The sequence below is a fragment of the Schistocerca cancellata genome, chromosome 5, assembly GCF_023864275.1.
Source record: "Schistocerca cancellata isolate TAMUIC-IGC-003103 chromosome 5, iqSchCanc2.1, whole genome shotgun sequence".
Lineage (NCBI taxonomy): Eukaryota > Metazoa > Arthropoda > Insecta > Orthoptera > Acrididae > Schistocerca > Schistocerca cancellata.
Window position 1 is genome coordinate 384,543,243 of NC_064630.1, and position 14,900 is coordinate 384,558,142.

General features: G+C 37.0%; 1 protein-coding gene across 2 annotated transcripts in view; it reads left to right on the top strand.

The window, feature by feature from the left end:
* Positions 1 to 206: 206 nt before the first annotated feature.
* LOC126187983 (arginine--tRNA ligase, cytoplasmic) overlaps positions 207 to 14,900 on the top strand; it is a 152,024-nt gene continuing 137,330 nt past the window's right edge. The window contains exons 1-4 of one of the 2 annotated variants that reach the window (XM_049929387.1): positions 207 to 344; positions 439 to 693; positions 768 to 914; positions 11,865 to 11,921. In XM_049929387.1, the coding sequence (XP_049785344.1) occupies positions 11,910 to 11,921 (12 nt within the window). In that variant the 5' untranslated portion in view covers positions 207 to 344; positions 439 to 693; positions 768 to 914; positions 11,865 to 11,909. The remainder of the gene's footprint in view (positions 345 to 438; positions 694 to 767; positions 915 to 11,864; positions 11,922 to 14,900) is intronic. The other variant, XM_049929386.1, reaches the window with a different exon arrangement.

Here is a 14,900-nt window from a genome sequence, read left to right on the forward strand (position 1 = left end):
TTTGTAAGCACGTATACTCTTTGGCGAATCGAATACTTGTATTTCGCCATTTTACTTGAAACACTTTCATTCAATACACTGTACTGCGTCATCTAACAAACACGTGCTATCTGGGCAAAAAAAAAAAGGTCTCGCAGAGAGGGGAAATATACTCCCCGCTACCGCTGCTGCCGGCCGGACCGGCAAGAAAATCCTCGCCAGGCGGCTGCATTAATGAATGATCACCCTTAGAATTCTTGGCGTCTTGTGTTAATGGCAGCTCACGGTGCCACTACAGAAAGCCACAAGCTGTGGAGTCACATTAGTTGCGGGTGTGAACGCTGCTTAAGATGCCGTCCTCATAGGTACCTGTGTTAACATACTAGGGATCTGATAAATGTTTTACTAAAAATTGTTTGAAGTCTGTGCTATCACAATTCTTTGTACACTGTTTATCAGATATGAATGGAACCAACAGGCTAATGCCCTCGTCGTTGACGGGATATTAAAATCCCTGTACGTTATCTTTGTCCGGAAGAAGACTTCGCTGTGATCTTTGAAGTGGCGCGATCAGAGGAATGAAATAAACACACCCACGTGTACTGTCAGCCGTGTGTCTTATTGTTTATATATTTTTGTAAATATTGTTGTACGGGATGGACGAGTCAACGTTGTTAAGTTATAAAACTCGAGCGGAACAAGCTGTAAGTAACGGTACGGTAAGACCACCACAGTAACCATTATACAGATTACAATTTCTTCACATAATTTCATCATATTTTTATTAGGAGGCTGCTATTGTTGCGTTAACTAAGGAGCTAGAGAATATAAAAGGAGGGAAATGTGTGAGTGAATTATCGAAAACCAACCCAGAAATTAAGAAATTAGCGGATGCAAATAACGCTTTGAAGTACCGAATACGAATTCTGCAGCGGGTGAGTATTTTATAGGTTTTACAGTGGCTACGTAGTTGTTGTCGACGTTACTCTAATATTTGCGTTTGATGTGCGTACTCACGTTTCGAATCCTGTTTAGGAAATAGTCTTTATTTTGACACTCCAGTTACACAGCCCCGAAGAAAATATGTATGTTATTACACGAGAAATCTACATATCATCGCGACCTTAGGGTGCAGACAGATACGTTAGTACTTCGTGTGTGTTGAAAGCTGCCAAGTGCTCTTAAGATAACATACTTGATTACAAGAATCTCAAGCTGAAAGAATACTTGCAGCTGTCTGAGGATTGGCTGATTATTTTGTTCCATTTGACTGCATTATGTACAGTGCATATATTTGTAATGTAGGTCAAGTCAGCTGTGCATCTAACAATTTTAATAAAAAAATGGCATATTGATAGTAATGTGATATACATTGCTCCCCAGGTTTAAATTCAATATTTAAGTTTGATACTCTTCAACCCTTGTGGCTATAGCGCAGACGTACAAATAGACTGTTTCACATGGATGACTACAGTAAGTGCATACAAGTAATAAGAAATTCCCCATTGTTTACATACAAACTCTCCTGCATTGTAAAACTGTGCTTATACTAAATAAAATCAAGAAGTTTCTGAAATATCCTGTCATTCATAGTGCCCTGTAGATTCTTAATAGACAATTAATTAATCTCTTATGGGAGTATTTAGGGTGTTCCTTAACAGCAGTGTTTGATATATTTCTCAGTTGGTCTTTATTTCTTGTCTTATTAAGTAACATCTGTGTTTGTGTTAAGTAATGTATTGTCTTTAATTAATGAAACTATTGTTCTATATATTTAAGAGCTGGAGATGTTAAAAGGCAAGTATGGTTCAGGAGGAGGGCGGTGCGTTGTACACACAGTTTATTTACATATTGTGCAATCTCTTTCACAAGAAATGGCCTATTACAGTTCTTAATTTACAGCAGATACTGCCTATGTGTTTCCTCCATTGGAGCATATTGTGTAATATAATTCCAAAGTTTTATGCAGAGTTTACTAATTCCAGTCTTGTTTCATCTATGTCTATGTGATCTTTTTTCTTTATCAGTGGACACCATCGACATTGGCTTTTTCCATTTCAAAAACACGTGTTGTATGTAATTCAAGATAATATTTTACACCTAGGTAACTAATAATATGCAGCTCTGTAACAGGATGTACTAAAAAGGAGTATGTCCTCCATGAACAGGTTTGAAATTTGTAATGGACATTCATGGCATTTAGTGACATAGAACTGTTCTTGACCATTTGTGAAAGTGATGTTCATTACTGGCACATTTATTCTTTTCTGACTGAGTGCCATTTTTACAGCCCACTGCGGCTTAACTGTACATCCATCTTGTTAAATGGTGGGATAAAATTGTTTTTCAGTAGTGAACTACCATCTAGAGCAACTTGATGGAGTAGCTTCATCTTACAGGAGCTACAAGTTTCCTGATACATATATTGACTTCTGATCCTGAGGAAGGAGTCTTATTTAGGGATACCTCTATATTTGTATTATTGAATTTACAGAAGTTTGAGTGTGGTCATTGATAACTACTCTCTCATTACAGTGGCTGGGATGTGTTTTCCATCCACAACCTTCAGCACAGTGTAATTCCTATCTCAGAACATGGATGCCTTAATGTGGTGACAGTGAGCATCATACATCATTGAAGGCTTTGTAGTATTTATTACATTCAACCTCCAGTTATAAATAAATTATTTAAAATAATACATCAAATGATAGAGCAAATCAAACAATTGGAATCTGTCATTTCCCTTGACCTATATAAGTCAACTATAACTGCTGACACGAAAGAACCAGCACCCACAACTACGAAAAACAAAAACAAAACCACAACACCTCAAAAATTAAAAACTCAAACATCCCTATGTAAATTAAGACACATTCAATTCACAATAAATGCACAAAACATTACAAGTTGAGAAAAATAGGCACAAAAAAAAAACAATTATGTACCACCAACAAATTTCGACTGGCTATCCTCTCTCTCTCTCTCTCTCTCTCTCTCTCTCTCTCTCTCTCTCTCTCTCTCTCTCTCACACACACACACACACACACACACACACACACAGGATGACATCAACCACAACAAGACATCTACAAACACAAGACGTCACACACCAAAACACCCTTATGTCATGGGCCAAAGCAGACGGGTGGAATCGGACGCTTCTGTTGATCCAACTTTGCAAACATGTTGTTGCATGATGAAGAACATTTTGTCATCTTCAGTGATGAATTGACATTACACCTAAGTGGAAGTGAACACACATAATGTGTGCACGGGATGGTAAAGTTGCAGCAAGATTTCCTTAATTGACTTGTTTTTTTGTGCCATATCCTGGTAAATTGTTTATGGGCCTTTCTTTTTCAGTGAAGCAACTGTAACTTGTGTTTCTTAGCTTCATGCTTTAGAATTATGGCTCCTTTCTCAATTGGAAGAAGGTGAACCACATAAATTTGCCTCACTGGCATAACTCAGTACGTGACTGGTTAAACAAAGTTGTACCAGACCGCTGCATTGACCATAAGATGCCAGACGTCAGAACTTGTATCGCAAATCTCCATATTCACACGCAATCTGAGATCATGCGATTTTTATCTTGGGGGTTCATAATGGATCATGTATATGTACTTTCCCTGCCAAGTTATATACCTGACTTTAGAAACAGTAATATTGCAACAATTTTTCCAGACACACTGATCAAGGTTTGGGAAGAATTCAGCTATCAACTGGACATGGGTGAATGGTGCTCACATTGAACACTTTTAAGAAAAACTGTTTGAGTTGTTGTTTCATTTGAAGTATTATTTATAATTTTAAAGTATTATTTATAATTTTAAGTTGAATGTTATAAGGCCTAGAAAGCCTTAAATCTACGTATTCATTTTGAAACACCCTTTAGTTTGTATATTGTAAGATCATTTGAGAGATACACAGATTAATACACACTACTATCATCTATATTTGCATGGTATGAAACATTTGGAAATGGTACTTCAGAGGCTATGAACCACATCCCCATTGGGATCAAAAGAATGAGGTGCAAACCCTTGGTTCTCAGATTCAGTTATCTTCAAAGAATTGTCAAGTGTAACAGTGGGCTTTCTGGTCGTTTAGTTGCGGGTAATAAAGAATACTGTGATACTCAGTTGGGAAAATCAGTCAAATTGTTTAAGAAAAATTTGGAGGAAAAAGTAGACAATGTGCACATGAAATTAAATTCTGTATTAAATACATCTGTAGAGCATTTTAAACCCTGTTGTTATGTAAAACCAACCAAAAATGAGGAGAATGAATGGCTGACATTTTATTTCAGTGCATCACATCTGGAAAAACTAACCCTTCTCATATTCCGAGTTCTGACAGTAATAAGTAACCAGGCTTAACTATAAATTATACTGTAAAATGTGCTGTGTTATTAAAAAGCCTTACAGTATACAATATTTAATTAATAAAAAGCAGTGATATTATAGGGCATTATCAAACTGTATGAACAAAATATCAGTGAGAGAAATGAGATGGGATCAGGGGTGATGAGACAGTTAAACCAGATTTGATACTATGTTTGGCAATTTTTTCCATAAAATATATATATATATATATATATATATATATATATATATATATATATATATATAGACACACACCTAAAAACAAAGATGATGTGACTTACCAAATGAAAGTGCTGTCAGGTCGACAGACACACAAACTAACACAAACATACACACAAAATTCAAGCTTTCGCAACAAACTGTTGCCTCATCAGGAAAGAGGGAAGGAGAGGGAAAGACGAAAGGATGTGGGTTTTAAGGGAGAGGGTAAGAAGTCATTCCAGTCCCGGGAGCGGAAAGACTTACATCAGGGGGAAAAAAGGACGGGTATACACTCGCACACACACACATATCCATCCACACATATACAGACACAAGCAGACTTGTTGCGAAAGCTTGAATTTTGTGTGTATGTTTGTATTAGTTTGTGTGTCTGTCGACCTGCCAGCACTTTCATTTGGTATATATATATATATATATATATATATATATATATATATATATATATATATATATATATATATATATAGAGGGAAACATTCCACGTGGGAAAATATATTTAAAAAGAAAGATGATGAGACTTACCAAACAAAAGCGCTGGCAGGTCGATAGACACACAAACAAACACAAACATACACACAAAAATCTAGCTTTCGCAACCAACGGTTGCCTCGTCAGGAAAGAGGGAAGGAGAAGGAAAGACAAAAGGATATGGGTTTTAAGGGAGATATGTGGATGGATATGTGTGTGTGTGCGAGTGTATACCTGTCCTTTTTTCCCCCTAAGGTAAGTCTTTCCGCTCCCGGGATTGGAATGACTCCTTACCCTCTCCCTTAAAACCCATATCCTTTTGTCTTTCCTTCTCCTTCCCTCTTTCCTGATGAGGCAACCGTTGGTTGCGAAAGCTAGATTTTTGTGTGTATGTTTGTGTTTGTTTGTGTGTCTATCGACCTGCCAGCGCTTTTGTTTGGTAAGTCTCATCATCTTTCTTTTTATATATATATATATATATATAAAATTTTGGCCCAATAAGGCCACTGTTAAGTAGTTCTCGCATTGAGATAACAATGTGTTGTGCTTTCTGAATGGCTGCAATATGGAACAACTTCAAAAATCATTTACAAAGGTCAGGTGGCATATAATCCCTAAATGTAAATTTTGGTGCTTCATTCTGTGTTCAGAGGGGGGGGGGGGGGGGATGGCTTAAAATAAGTGTAAAATATTATGAAGTAACAATAAATCAGTGATACCCCCTAATGCGGAACTTCAATGTTACAAGACTGTTGTGCCTGGAGTATTACATGTCTTGAGGAACTACGTCTCTAGGAGGCAACTCAAAAACTAATGGAATTAGAAAGGAGAAACGAAAAATTCTCGGGAAAAGTTGTGATTCCATTAATTTAAATGGCATGCAGATTAAAAGAAAAATATAGACCTATGCACAGCAGTAAGCAGGTTTACTGATGCTGTACATAGATTGTATGGTCACATCTGTGGAATAGACAACACTAGATTAAAAGAAATTAAGCGGGACTTAAATGAATGCCACAAAAGATACCATCAGAGAACACAAAGCCTTTGGAATCCTAGTTGAAAATCACACATTCCCAGAGAAAGCTAAAAGGACTACTCAAAAACAGTGGGCAGAGGAACACTAGAAACAACATAGTAAATTGTAGGAGAGATTGTGAAAAGAGAAGAACAGAAGGAAGCTGTCAGACCTAGCTAATAAGTTCAAACTGTACTTTAACTGTGCATAAGAAAGAAAGAAGTGGAAGAAAGAACATTAAATACAGCATTCTGTACACATACTCTTCGTGTATTTATGTTGTGTAGCAAAGACATACAACACTTTTTAACAACTGCAATATCTGCTGCAATGATTAAGCGTAGATGTTAACCGTAGGGGGAAGTTTATGTGATAGTGCAGCATACATAATGGTAGCTTATGCTTCCACATCACAAAGAGCCATGTTATACAATTCTAAATGAGTAGCAGTAATTTACAGGTCCTAGTAATAAAGGGTACTAGCCAAAAGTAATTGAAATTTGGGAAATAATATACAGAAATTATATGAATGCATTGAAAAGATTATGGCAAAAAAAAAAAAAAAAAAAAAAAAAAAGATCACTAGGTTTGTAAGAGATTCTTGAAGTTTTAATATTAATATCAAAGAGGATAGATTGCTATTCACTGTAAAGATGACACGTTGAGTTGCAGACAGGCAAAATGGAAAGACTGTTGCACACTAAGCTTTCAACCAAAGCCCTCTTCAGAATGAAGGAAAAACAGATACACACATACAAGTAGGTGCACCTCACACACACGGTGGCTATCTCTAGCTGCTTAGGCCAGACTTGATATTTTCCTTATGGACAGAATATTTCATCGTCTTTTGGTCATGCATCCAGCACAGCAGTACTAGGTATACACAGATGGTTTGTACAGGTCCTTTCGAGGACAGTGAAGCTCTTATACTAAAAACTGAACCCTTAGCTGCTGTTGTGCTTTCTGCTGATTTGAATTCTGCTTAATGTATCATTGGACAGTAGTCCTCAAGGGTCTTGTAGGGAGCAGTCTCAGTTTTTGAAACTGGAGTCACTGTTCCTTAAAATAGGTAATTAAAGTTGTAATTGACAGTGGGGACAGATTCCAGAGCTCACACCAGGAAAAAAACCCTCTAGACCTAACAGAGGTCCTCCATTGTGCCACTAGACAAGCCAACCACTTACCTGTGGTGGAAAAATTATGACCAGTAATGAATGTAAATTTTTAGTGGCTCTTGTAAACATAGTCACAACACAGGGTAAATTGCATATGGCAGTGAATGAAACAGTGATAGGTGAGTGTAGAAAACATGGAAGAGTGGCATGCATGCATGCATGCATGTCAGTGATGACAGTAATGCATGGAGGAAAGGCCTACAGGAGACCTTTATTGAGCAGGTAAAGCAGCAGCAACAGCAGCAATTAAAAAATTAGTTATTACTTTTATGCTGAATAGGATATTTATTTGGAACAGTGTAATTATTTCAGATTACTTCTGGATGATCACTAACAAATAATTACCTAAATAAACAGCAGTTACCTTCATTAATAATAATTGTTGTTGTTATGGTCTTCAGTCTTGAACTGGTTTGATGCAGCTCTCCATACTACTATATCATGTGCAAGCTTCTCCATCTCCGAGTACTTATTGCAACCTACATCCTTCTGACTCTGCTTAGTTTATTCATCTCTTGCTCTCCCTCTATGATTTTTACCCTCCACACTGCCATCCAATGCTAAATTTGTGATCCCCTGGTGCCTCAGAACATGTCCTACCAACTGGTCCCTTCTTCTTGTCATGTTGTGCCACAAACTCCTCTTCTCCCCAATTCTATTCAATACCTCCTCATTAGTTATGTGACCTTCCCATCTAATCTTCAGCATTCTTCTGTGGCACCACATTTCGAAAGCTTCTGTTCTCTTTTTGTCCAAACTATTTATCGTCCATGTTTCATTTCCATACATGGCTACACTCCATACAAATACTTTCAGAAATGACTTCCTGACACTTAAATCTATACTTGATGTTAACTAATTTCTCTTCTTCAGAAAAGCTTTCCTTGCCATTGCCAGTCTACATTTTATATCCTCTCTACTTCGACCATCATGAGTTATTTTGCTCCCCAAATAGCAAAACTCCTTTACTACTTTAAGTGTCTCATTTCCTAATCTAATTCCCTCAGCATCACCCAACTTAATTCGAATGCATTCCATTATCCTTGTTTGGCTTTTGTTGATGTTCATCTTATATCCTCCTTTCAAGACACTATCCATTCCGTTCAACTGCTCTTCCAAGTCCTTTGCTGTCTCTGACAGAATTACAATGTCATCGGCGAACCTCAAAGTTTTTATTTCTTCTCCATAGATTTTAATACCTACACCAAATTTTTCTTTTGTTTCCTTTACTGCTTGCTCAATATACAGATTGAATAACATTGGGAGAGACTAAAACCCTGTCTCACTCCCTTCCCAACCACTGCTTCCCTTTCATGTCCCTCAACTCTTATAGCTGCCATCTGGTTTCTGTACAAATTGTAAATAGCCTTTTGCTCCCTGTATTTTACCCCTGCCACCTTTAGAATTTGAAAGAGAGTATTCCAGTCAACATTGTCAAAAGCTTTCTCTAAGTTTACAAATGCTAGAAACGTAGGTTTGCATTTCCTTAATCTTTCTTCTAAGATAAGTCGTAAGATCAGTATTGCCTCACGTGTTCCAACATTTCTACGGAATCCAAACTGATCTTCCCCGAGGTCACCTTCTACCAGTTTTTCCATTCGTCTGTAAAGAATTTGCATTAGTATTTTGCAGCTGTGACTTATTAAATTGATAGTTTTCACATCTGTCAACACCTGCTTTCTTTGGGATTGGAATTATTATATTCATCTTGAAGTCTGAGGGTATTTCGCCTGTCTCATACATCTTGCTCAGCAGATGGTAGAGTTTTGTCAGGACTGGCTCTCCCAAGGCCGTCAGTAGTTCTAATGGAATGTTGTCTACTCCCGGGGCCTTGTTTCGACTCAGGTCTTTCAGTGCTCTGTCAAACTCTTCACACAGTATCGTATCTCCCATTTCATCTTCATGTACATCCTCTTCCATTTCCATAATATTGTCCTCAAGTACATCGCCCTTGTATAGACCCTCTGTATACTCCTTCCACCTTTATGCTTTCCCTTCTTTTCTTAGAACTGGGTTTCCATCTGAGCTCTTGATATTCATACAAGTGGCTCTCTTTTCTCCAAAGGTCTCTTTAATTTTCCTGTAGGCAGTATCTATCGTGCCCCTAGTGAGATAAGCCTCTACGCCCTTACATTGTCCTCTAGCCATCCCTGCTTAGCCATTTTGCACTTCCTATCGATCTCATTTTTGAGACGTTTGTATTCCTTTTTGCCTGCTTCATTTACTGTATTTGTATATTTTCTCCTCTCATCAATTAAATTCAATATTTCTTCTGTTACCCAAGGATTTCTACTAGCCCTCGTCTTTTTACCTACTTGATCTTTTGCTGCCTTCACTACTTCATCCCTCAGAGCTACCCATTCTTCTTCTACTGTATTTCTTTCCCCCATTCCTGTCAATTGTTACCTTATGCTCTCCCTGAAACTCTGTACAACCTCTGGTTTAGTCGATTTATCCAGGTCCCATCTCCTTAAATTACCACCTTTTTGCAGTTTCTTCAGTTTTAATCTACAGTTGATAACCAATAGATTGTGGTCAGAGTCCACATCTGCCCCTGGAAATGTCTTACAATTTAAAACCTGGTTCCTAAATCTCTGTCTTATCATTATATAATCTGTCTGATACCTTCTAGTATCTCCAAGATTCTTCCATGTATACAACCTTCTTTTATGAGTCTTGAACCAAGTGTTAGCTATGATAATAATAATAATAATAATAGCGGTAATAATTGTTATTAATAATAATGCTGCATAATATGTCAAATTTATCAAAAGATAATTTGATTGAGAAAAGTAACAAATTATGATACAGAATTGCTTTCTAGTTCGTAATTTTGGAGGCAAAATATTTAGTGTTGCCAAAGGATGCACATAAAAGTAGAAGTAACAAGGCTATCCTAGTTTTCGTATCTAAGAATGTCTTCCTCAGGTAGAAGAGGATAGGCAGAGGAAGATTAGACCCATCTGTAGTGTGATGAACGGTGTATCCCTCGTATCTTGGGGTCTGAGTGACCTGCCCTTCCTTTGTAACGTCCTTTAACCTATACTTCTCCCTGAGGAAGGAACTATTAGTGCTGAAAGCTAAGTAGTGTGCTGTCACTTTTGAGTTTATATGTATCTATCAGCAGCACTACAAATTTTGCCTCGTGAAGTACTGGGCAACAGTGGTGTCTCATAGTTCAGTAATATGTTAATTCCAAGTTAGCAATAACAAGAGGATAGGGAAGCTGTTGAATTTGACCTGTTGTTACTAAACCGTCCTTACAGTCTATTGGAGAAATTTAGGAAAATATACTTTAGGAGACTATTCTGTGTACTAATTACAAAAATATCTTTTAAATTTCAACATTATTATGAAAATGATGGATTGCTTCTCACCATATAGAGGAGATGTTGGGTTGTAGACAGACACTAAGAAAAGACTTCTATACATATAAGTTTTCAGCCAAAGGGCCTTCTTCTGAACTAGAAAACACACACATGTTCAAATAAGCCCAAATACACACAGATGACTCTCTCTGGCCACTGCGGCCAGAGACACGTGTGTGAGTTGCGCTTGTGTAATTGTGTGTGTTTTCTGCTTCAGAAGAAGGCCTTTTGGCTGAAAGCTTAAATGTACAGTAGTCTTTTTGTTGTGCCTGCCTGCAACTCGGTGTCTCCTGTATATGGTGAGTAGCAAATCTGTCCTTTCAGATAATATTGTTGTTATTCCAGCCTTACTTTCCATTATTTAATTTCTCCGAATTCCATTAATTTTACTATCAGTAACAGTCAGCTCAACTGTAAATAGCGTACAGGGAATAAATTTCCCCAAAGAAATGCTTTCAACTTCGGCTTGAGAATATGTAGCTCTCCCTACCTCCCTTTTTGACCCTCCAGAAATATGTTGAAAATGCATGCTGCAGGGTAACACACATTAATTTGGATGCTAGATAATGACAAAGTTTCCCCATAAGTAACTTGTCTATTTCCTATGCACTCTGATATGTGCATCTATTCCTTTGAAAAACTTGTGTGTTGTTAACAGCACATTTCATCAGAGAGTAAATATACTGCAGTTTTGAGTAAATGTACTGCAGTTACCAAATGACTCCCCAGCATTTTAACTACAGTAGTGATCAACATGAATTAATATTACAAATTATCCACATGGCATAGTTTTGTACTAAAAATATCCTTTATGCCGTGTAGTTTGAGGTGCCATGTTACAGATTGTGCGGCCCAGGGACTGATGACCTTGGCAGTTTGGTCCCTTAGGAATTCACACACACAATATCCTTTTTGATTAAACTTATTCCTCAAAATATTATCCATTGTGATGCCAAGGATTGAAATTGTTTAAAGTGAATCAGCCTAAGTTAGTGCCAATGAAGGTGGATGATATCCTGATTGTGGAAATGCTAATACTCTTTGGCAGGTCGAGAATACTTACCTTGCATCAGTGTTTCCATCCTCTTTATTTGTTACCAATACGTTTCCTCTGGTTTATCAGTTCAACATATATTCACAAAACCTTTATTTTCTCCATGTTTTCTTCCTGTTCTTGTCTGCTAACTTCACTGTGTGTCATATTTTCGTAATGAACAAGTTACACATAATTTTCTTGTTTTGTTTTCAGTCTATCAAAGAAGAGGAAGAAAAGAATAAACAACAGGGAAAGACCATGGATGGAAAGGTATATTTTCGATAGAGTGAACTAATAACAATAGAAATTTACTTTCCTAAAACTTGTCTTAATACAATTTTGTGCGTGTGGGAGCATTAGCGCGCGCACATCATAGCAGCTGAGAAAGCAATAAATGTGGTACATTTGAGAGAGAATTCTTACATCATTTAGGTTTTGTCTTTAATGTATAGCAAATTTGAGTGTGGTTTGATAGTTCACTATTTTTGCTACTGTGTGATTTGTTCATAGCAGGTTTATTATTCACCTTACTATAGCCTGCAGCTAATGTTACTGAGTTTAGGATGACAAATTAACATTGTTATGCCTATAGAAAGCTCTTCATCCAATAATGTAGATAAACATATTTACCTGAGTATACATTTTTGTAAGAGTCTCAATGAGAAAATTTTATTTTTAACATTTTCTGACTAATGAAAATTACAAACTTTTATAGATGTGAAGTATCTGCCAAAAGAGTTAATCTTATATCTATTCTAAACATAATGCCATTTATTGATTATCTGCATTTGATAATACATTGAGAAATAAAGTAAACAAAAAAGAAACAGTTTATGTTACTTTGTAGCTCCACTGCCTTTTTTGCTTACTATTTACGCCAGTTTTTTGTGATATCACTATTTTTAATATTAATGGTGGTAGTAGTAGTAGTAGTAGTAGTAGTAGTAGAAAAATGCGAAGTTATTGATACTAATAAAAATAATAATAATTACTGATATTATCTAGCGCAATTCTTGGAGCTAGTGTGTGATATTGGACCCTGTCCTGAAATCTTGGTTGTTGTGACAGACTGATCTGTAGTGTGGTCCAAGATAAAGAAGGTTTATGAGTTGATGAAGCCGGTGAAATGTAAATATGAAGTAATTGTTGTGGTATCAGACTGACCTAGCATGACTTAATATTTGCATGTACACCATATTTAAATGCACTTTGCCATATCTAACATTCTTTCCATCATAAAAAGTAAAACTGCAGTATAATTTTAGAAAATATTCATTAGATAATGGGCAAGTCTCTGACATGTATTTTGATGTGTGTTACGCATATAAATAAGTTACATGGTGGTGTCTGCTGTGTAACTTTTGTCAATATTAAGCTTCCAGAATGAGATTTTCACTCTGCAGCGGAGTGTGCACTGATATGAAACTTCCTGAAAGATTAAAACTGTGTGCCCGACCGAGACTTGAACTTGGGACCTTTGCCTTTTGCGGGCAAGTGCTCTACCAACTGAGCTACCGAAGCACGACTCACGCCCGGTACTCACAGCTTTACTTCTGCCAGTATCTCGTCTCCTACCTTCCAAACTTTACAGAAGCTCTCCTGCGAATCTTGCAGAACTGCCCGCGACAGGCAAAGGTCCCGAGTTCGAGTCTCGGTCGGGCACACAGTTTTAATCTGCCAGGAAGTTTAATATTAAGCTGTTTCTTCTGTATATGTCGTGATTATTTCTGAGGTATTAGCTGGTGTGGGACCTTATAGCAGAGCTGCAGTTGCTTGAGTGAAACAAGCAACAATGAAATTTGTAATAATGGTTGTCACAAGCATTCGACTGGTTCTTCCGAGTATGTGGTGATTTCTGAGGTTGCGTTTATAATGGGAATTGAGAATACAGTTGTTTTTTTTGAAAGCATAGTGGATGTCACATCTATGTTGATGTGAGAATGCAACAATATCCCTTTGTCTCTTTTTTTCCGAGCAAGGTGTCTGCCCACTGTTCTCATAGGTTGTGTAGAACTGGTGGTTGGCATACCCCTTTTCCTTCCATCATGCCACACGGTGAGGATCATTGTTGAGTATCCGTCCAATTTTAAAGTCAGTTGAATTGAGACTGCAAATGGATTCAGGAAAACTGCACTTGAAATGTGGTTGACGTTCACCAGAAACCGAGGAATGTGGCGTACATTCCCATGGTTGGCAGCATGACAAAATTTGCTGTCTGCTCCCCATTCCCCTCCTCAATTTTGTCCTAGTTCTCAGCCCAGGTGGTGTCACTGTTTCCCCTCCAACCCTTCCACATTCATCAAAATAAATCAGCATGTGATGTCAACTGCCAAAGCTTTGTCTGTAAATGAAGACAACCCTTATATTAATCTCTTCCACAATGTAAAAATGTCGACTTCAGCAGCAATAGCTTAATCTGAAAATGTAAGATAACCTTGTATTTTTCAAATGACGAATTTGGGAAAAAAGCTCTTCTTGTAATCAGGTAAATATTGTATTTGCTACCATTTCATCAACATAAGACTCTGACGTGTGTAAAGAATTGTTGCTTTCCATTGGTTTTGACAGAAATAAGAACAAAGAATGTATTGTAGTTAACAACTCTACTATGTTAGATGCCTTTATTTGTGATTGGGTGGTTACCACAGTAGTTACGCTTTGTGAAAGTTCTTTTCAGTACCAGTTGGCTAAGCAAATATTAGTTCTTTTGCATACAAAATTTTCTTGAACGGTAATGCTTGCAGAAAAAGGTCTTCTGTTGGTGTGTTTCATCCTTTTGGATATTAAGTAATTATATCAGTTCTTGTAATTTTAGAAAAGGATGCAAGACTTTATAATACAGCACACAAGTGGTTATGCTCTCTCAGCATACTATTAAACTAAAAGCACAACTTTTCCTTGAGTATCAATGGACATTTCAACATGTTAGTGAGGAAACTGCAGTTGAATAAGACATTTTGCACCATTTCACAAAGATCCCTATTAGTACTGTATAGTACCACTTTCACAGAAATACTTTGCAGAAGCTCTACATTGGAAGACACTTGAAAACTCTTGTAGTATGCGTTATTGGATTGTATATTTAAAAATAATATGTGTGTTTGTGGACTTGTGTGCACATGTAGCTTGTTTGAATTAAAATAGTTTATGTTGTTCGAAATCCTTGGGATATATAGTTTACAAGATTTCTCAGTGTTTTTTCACCATGTAAGAAGGAAATAGGAATTGTTAATGGATGTGCACAGAGTG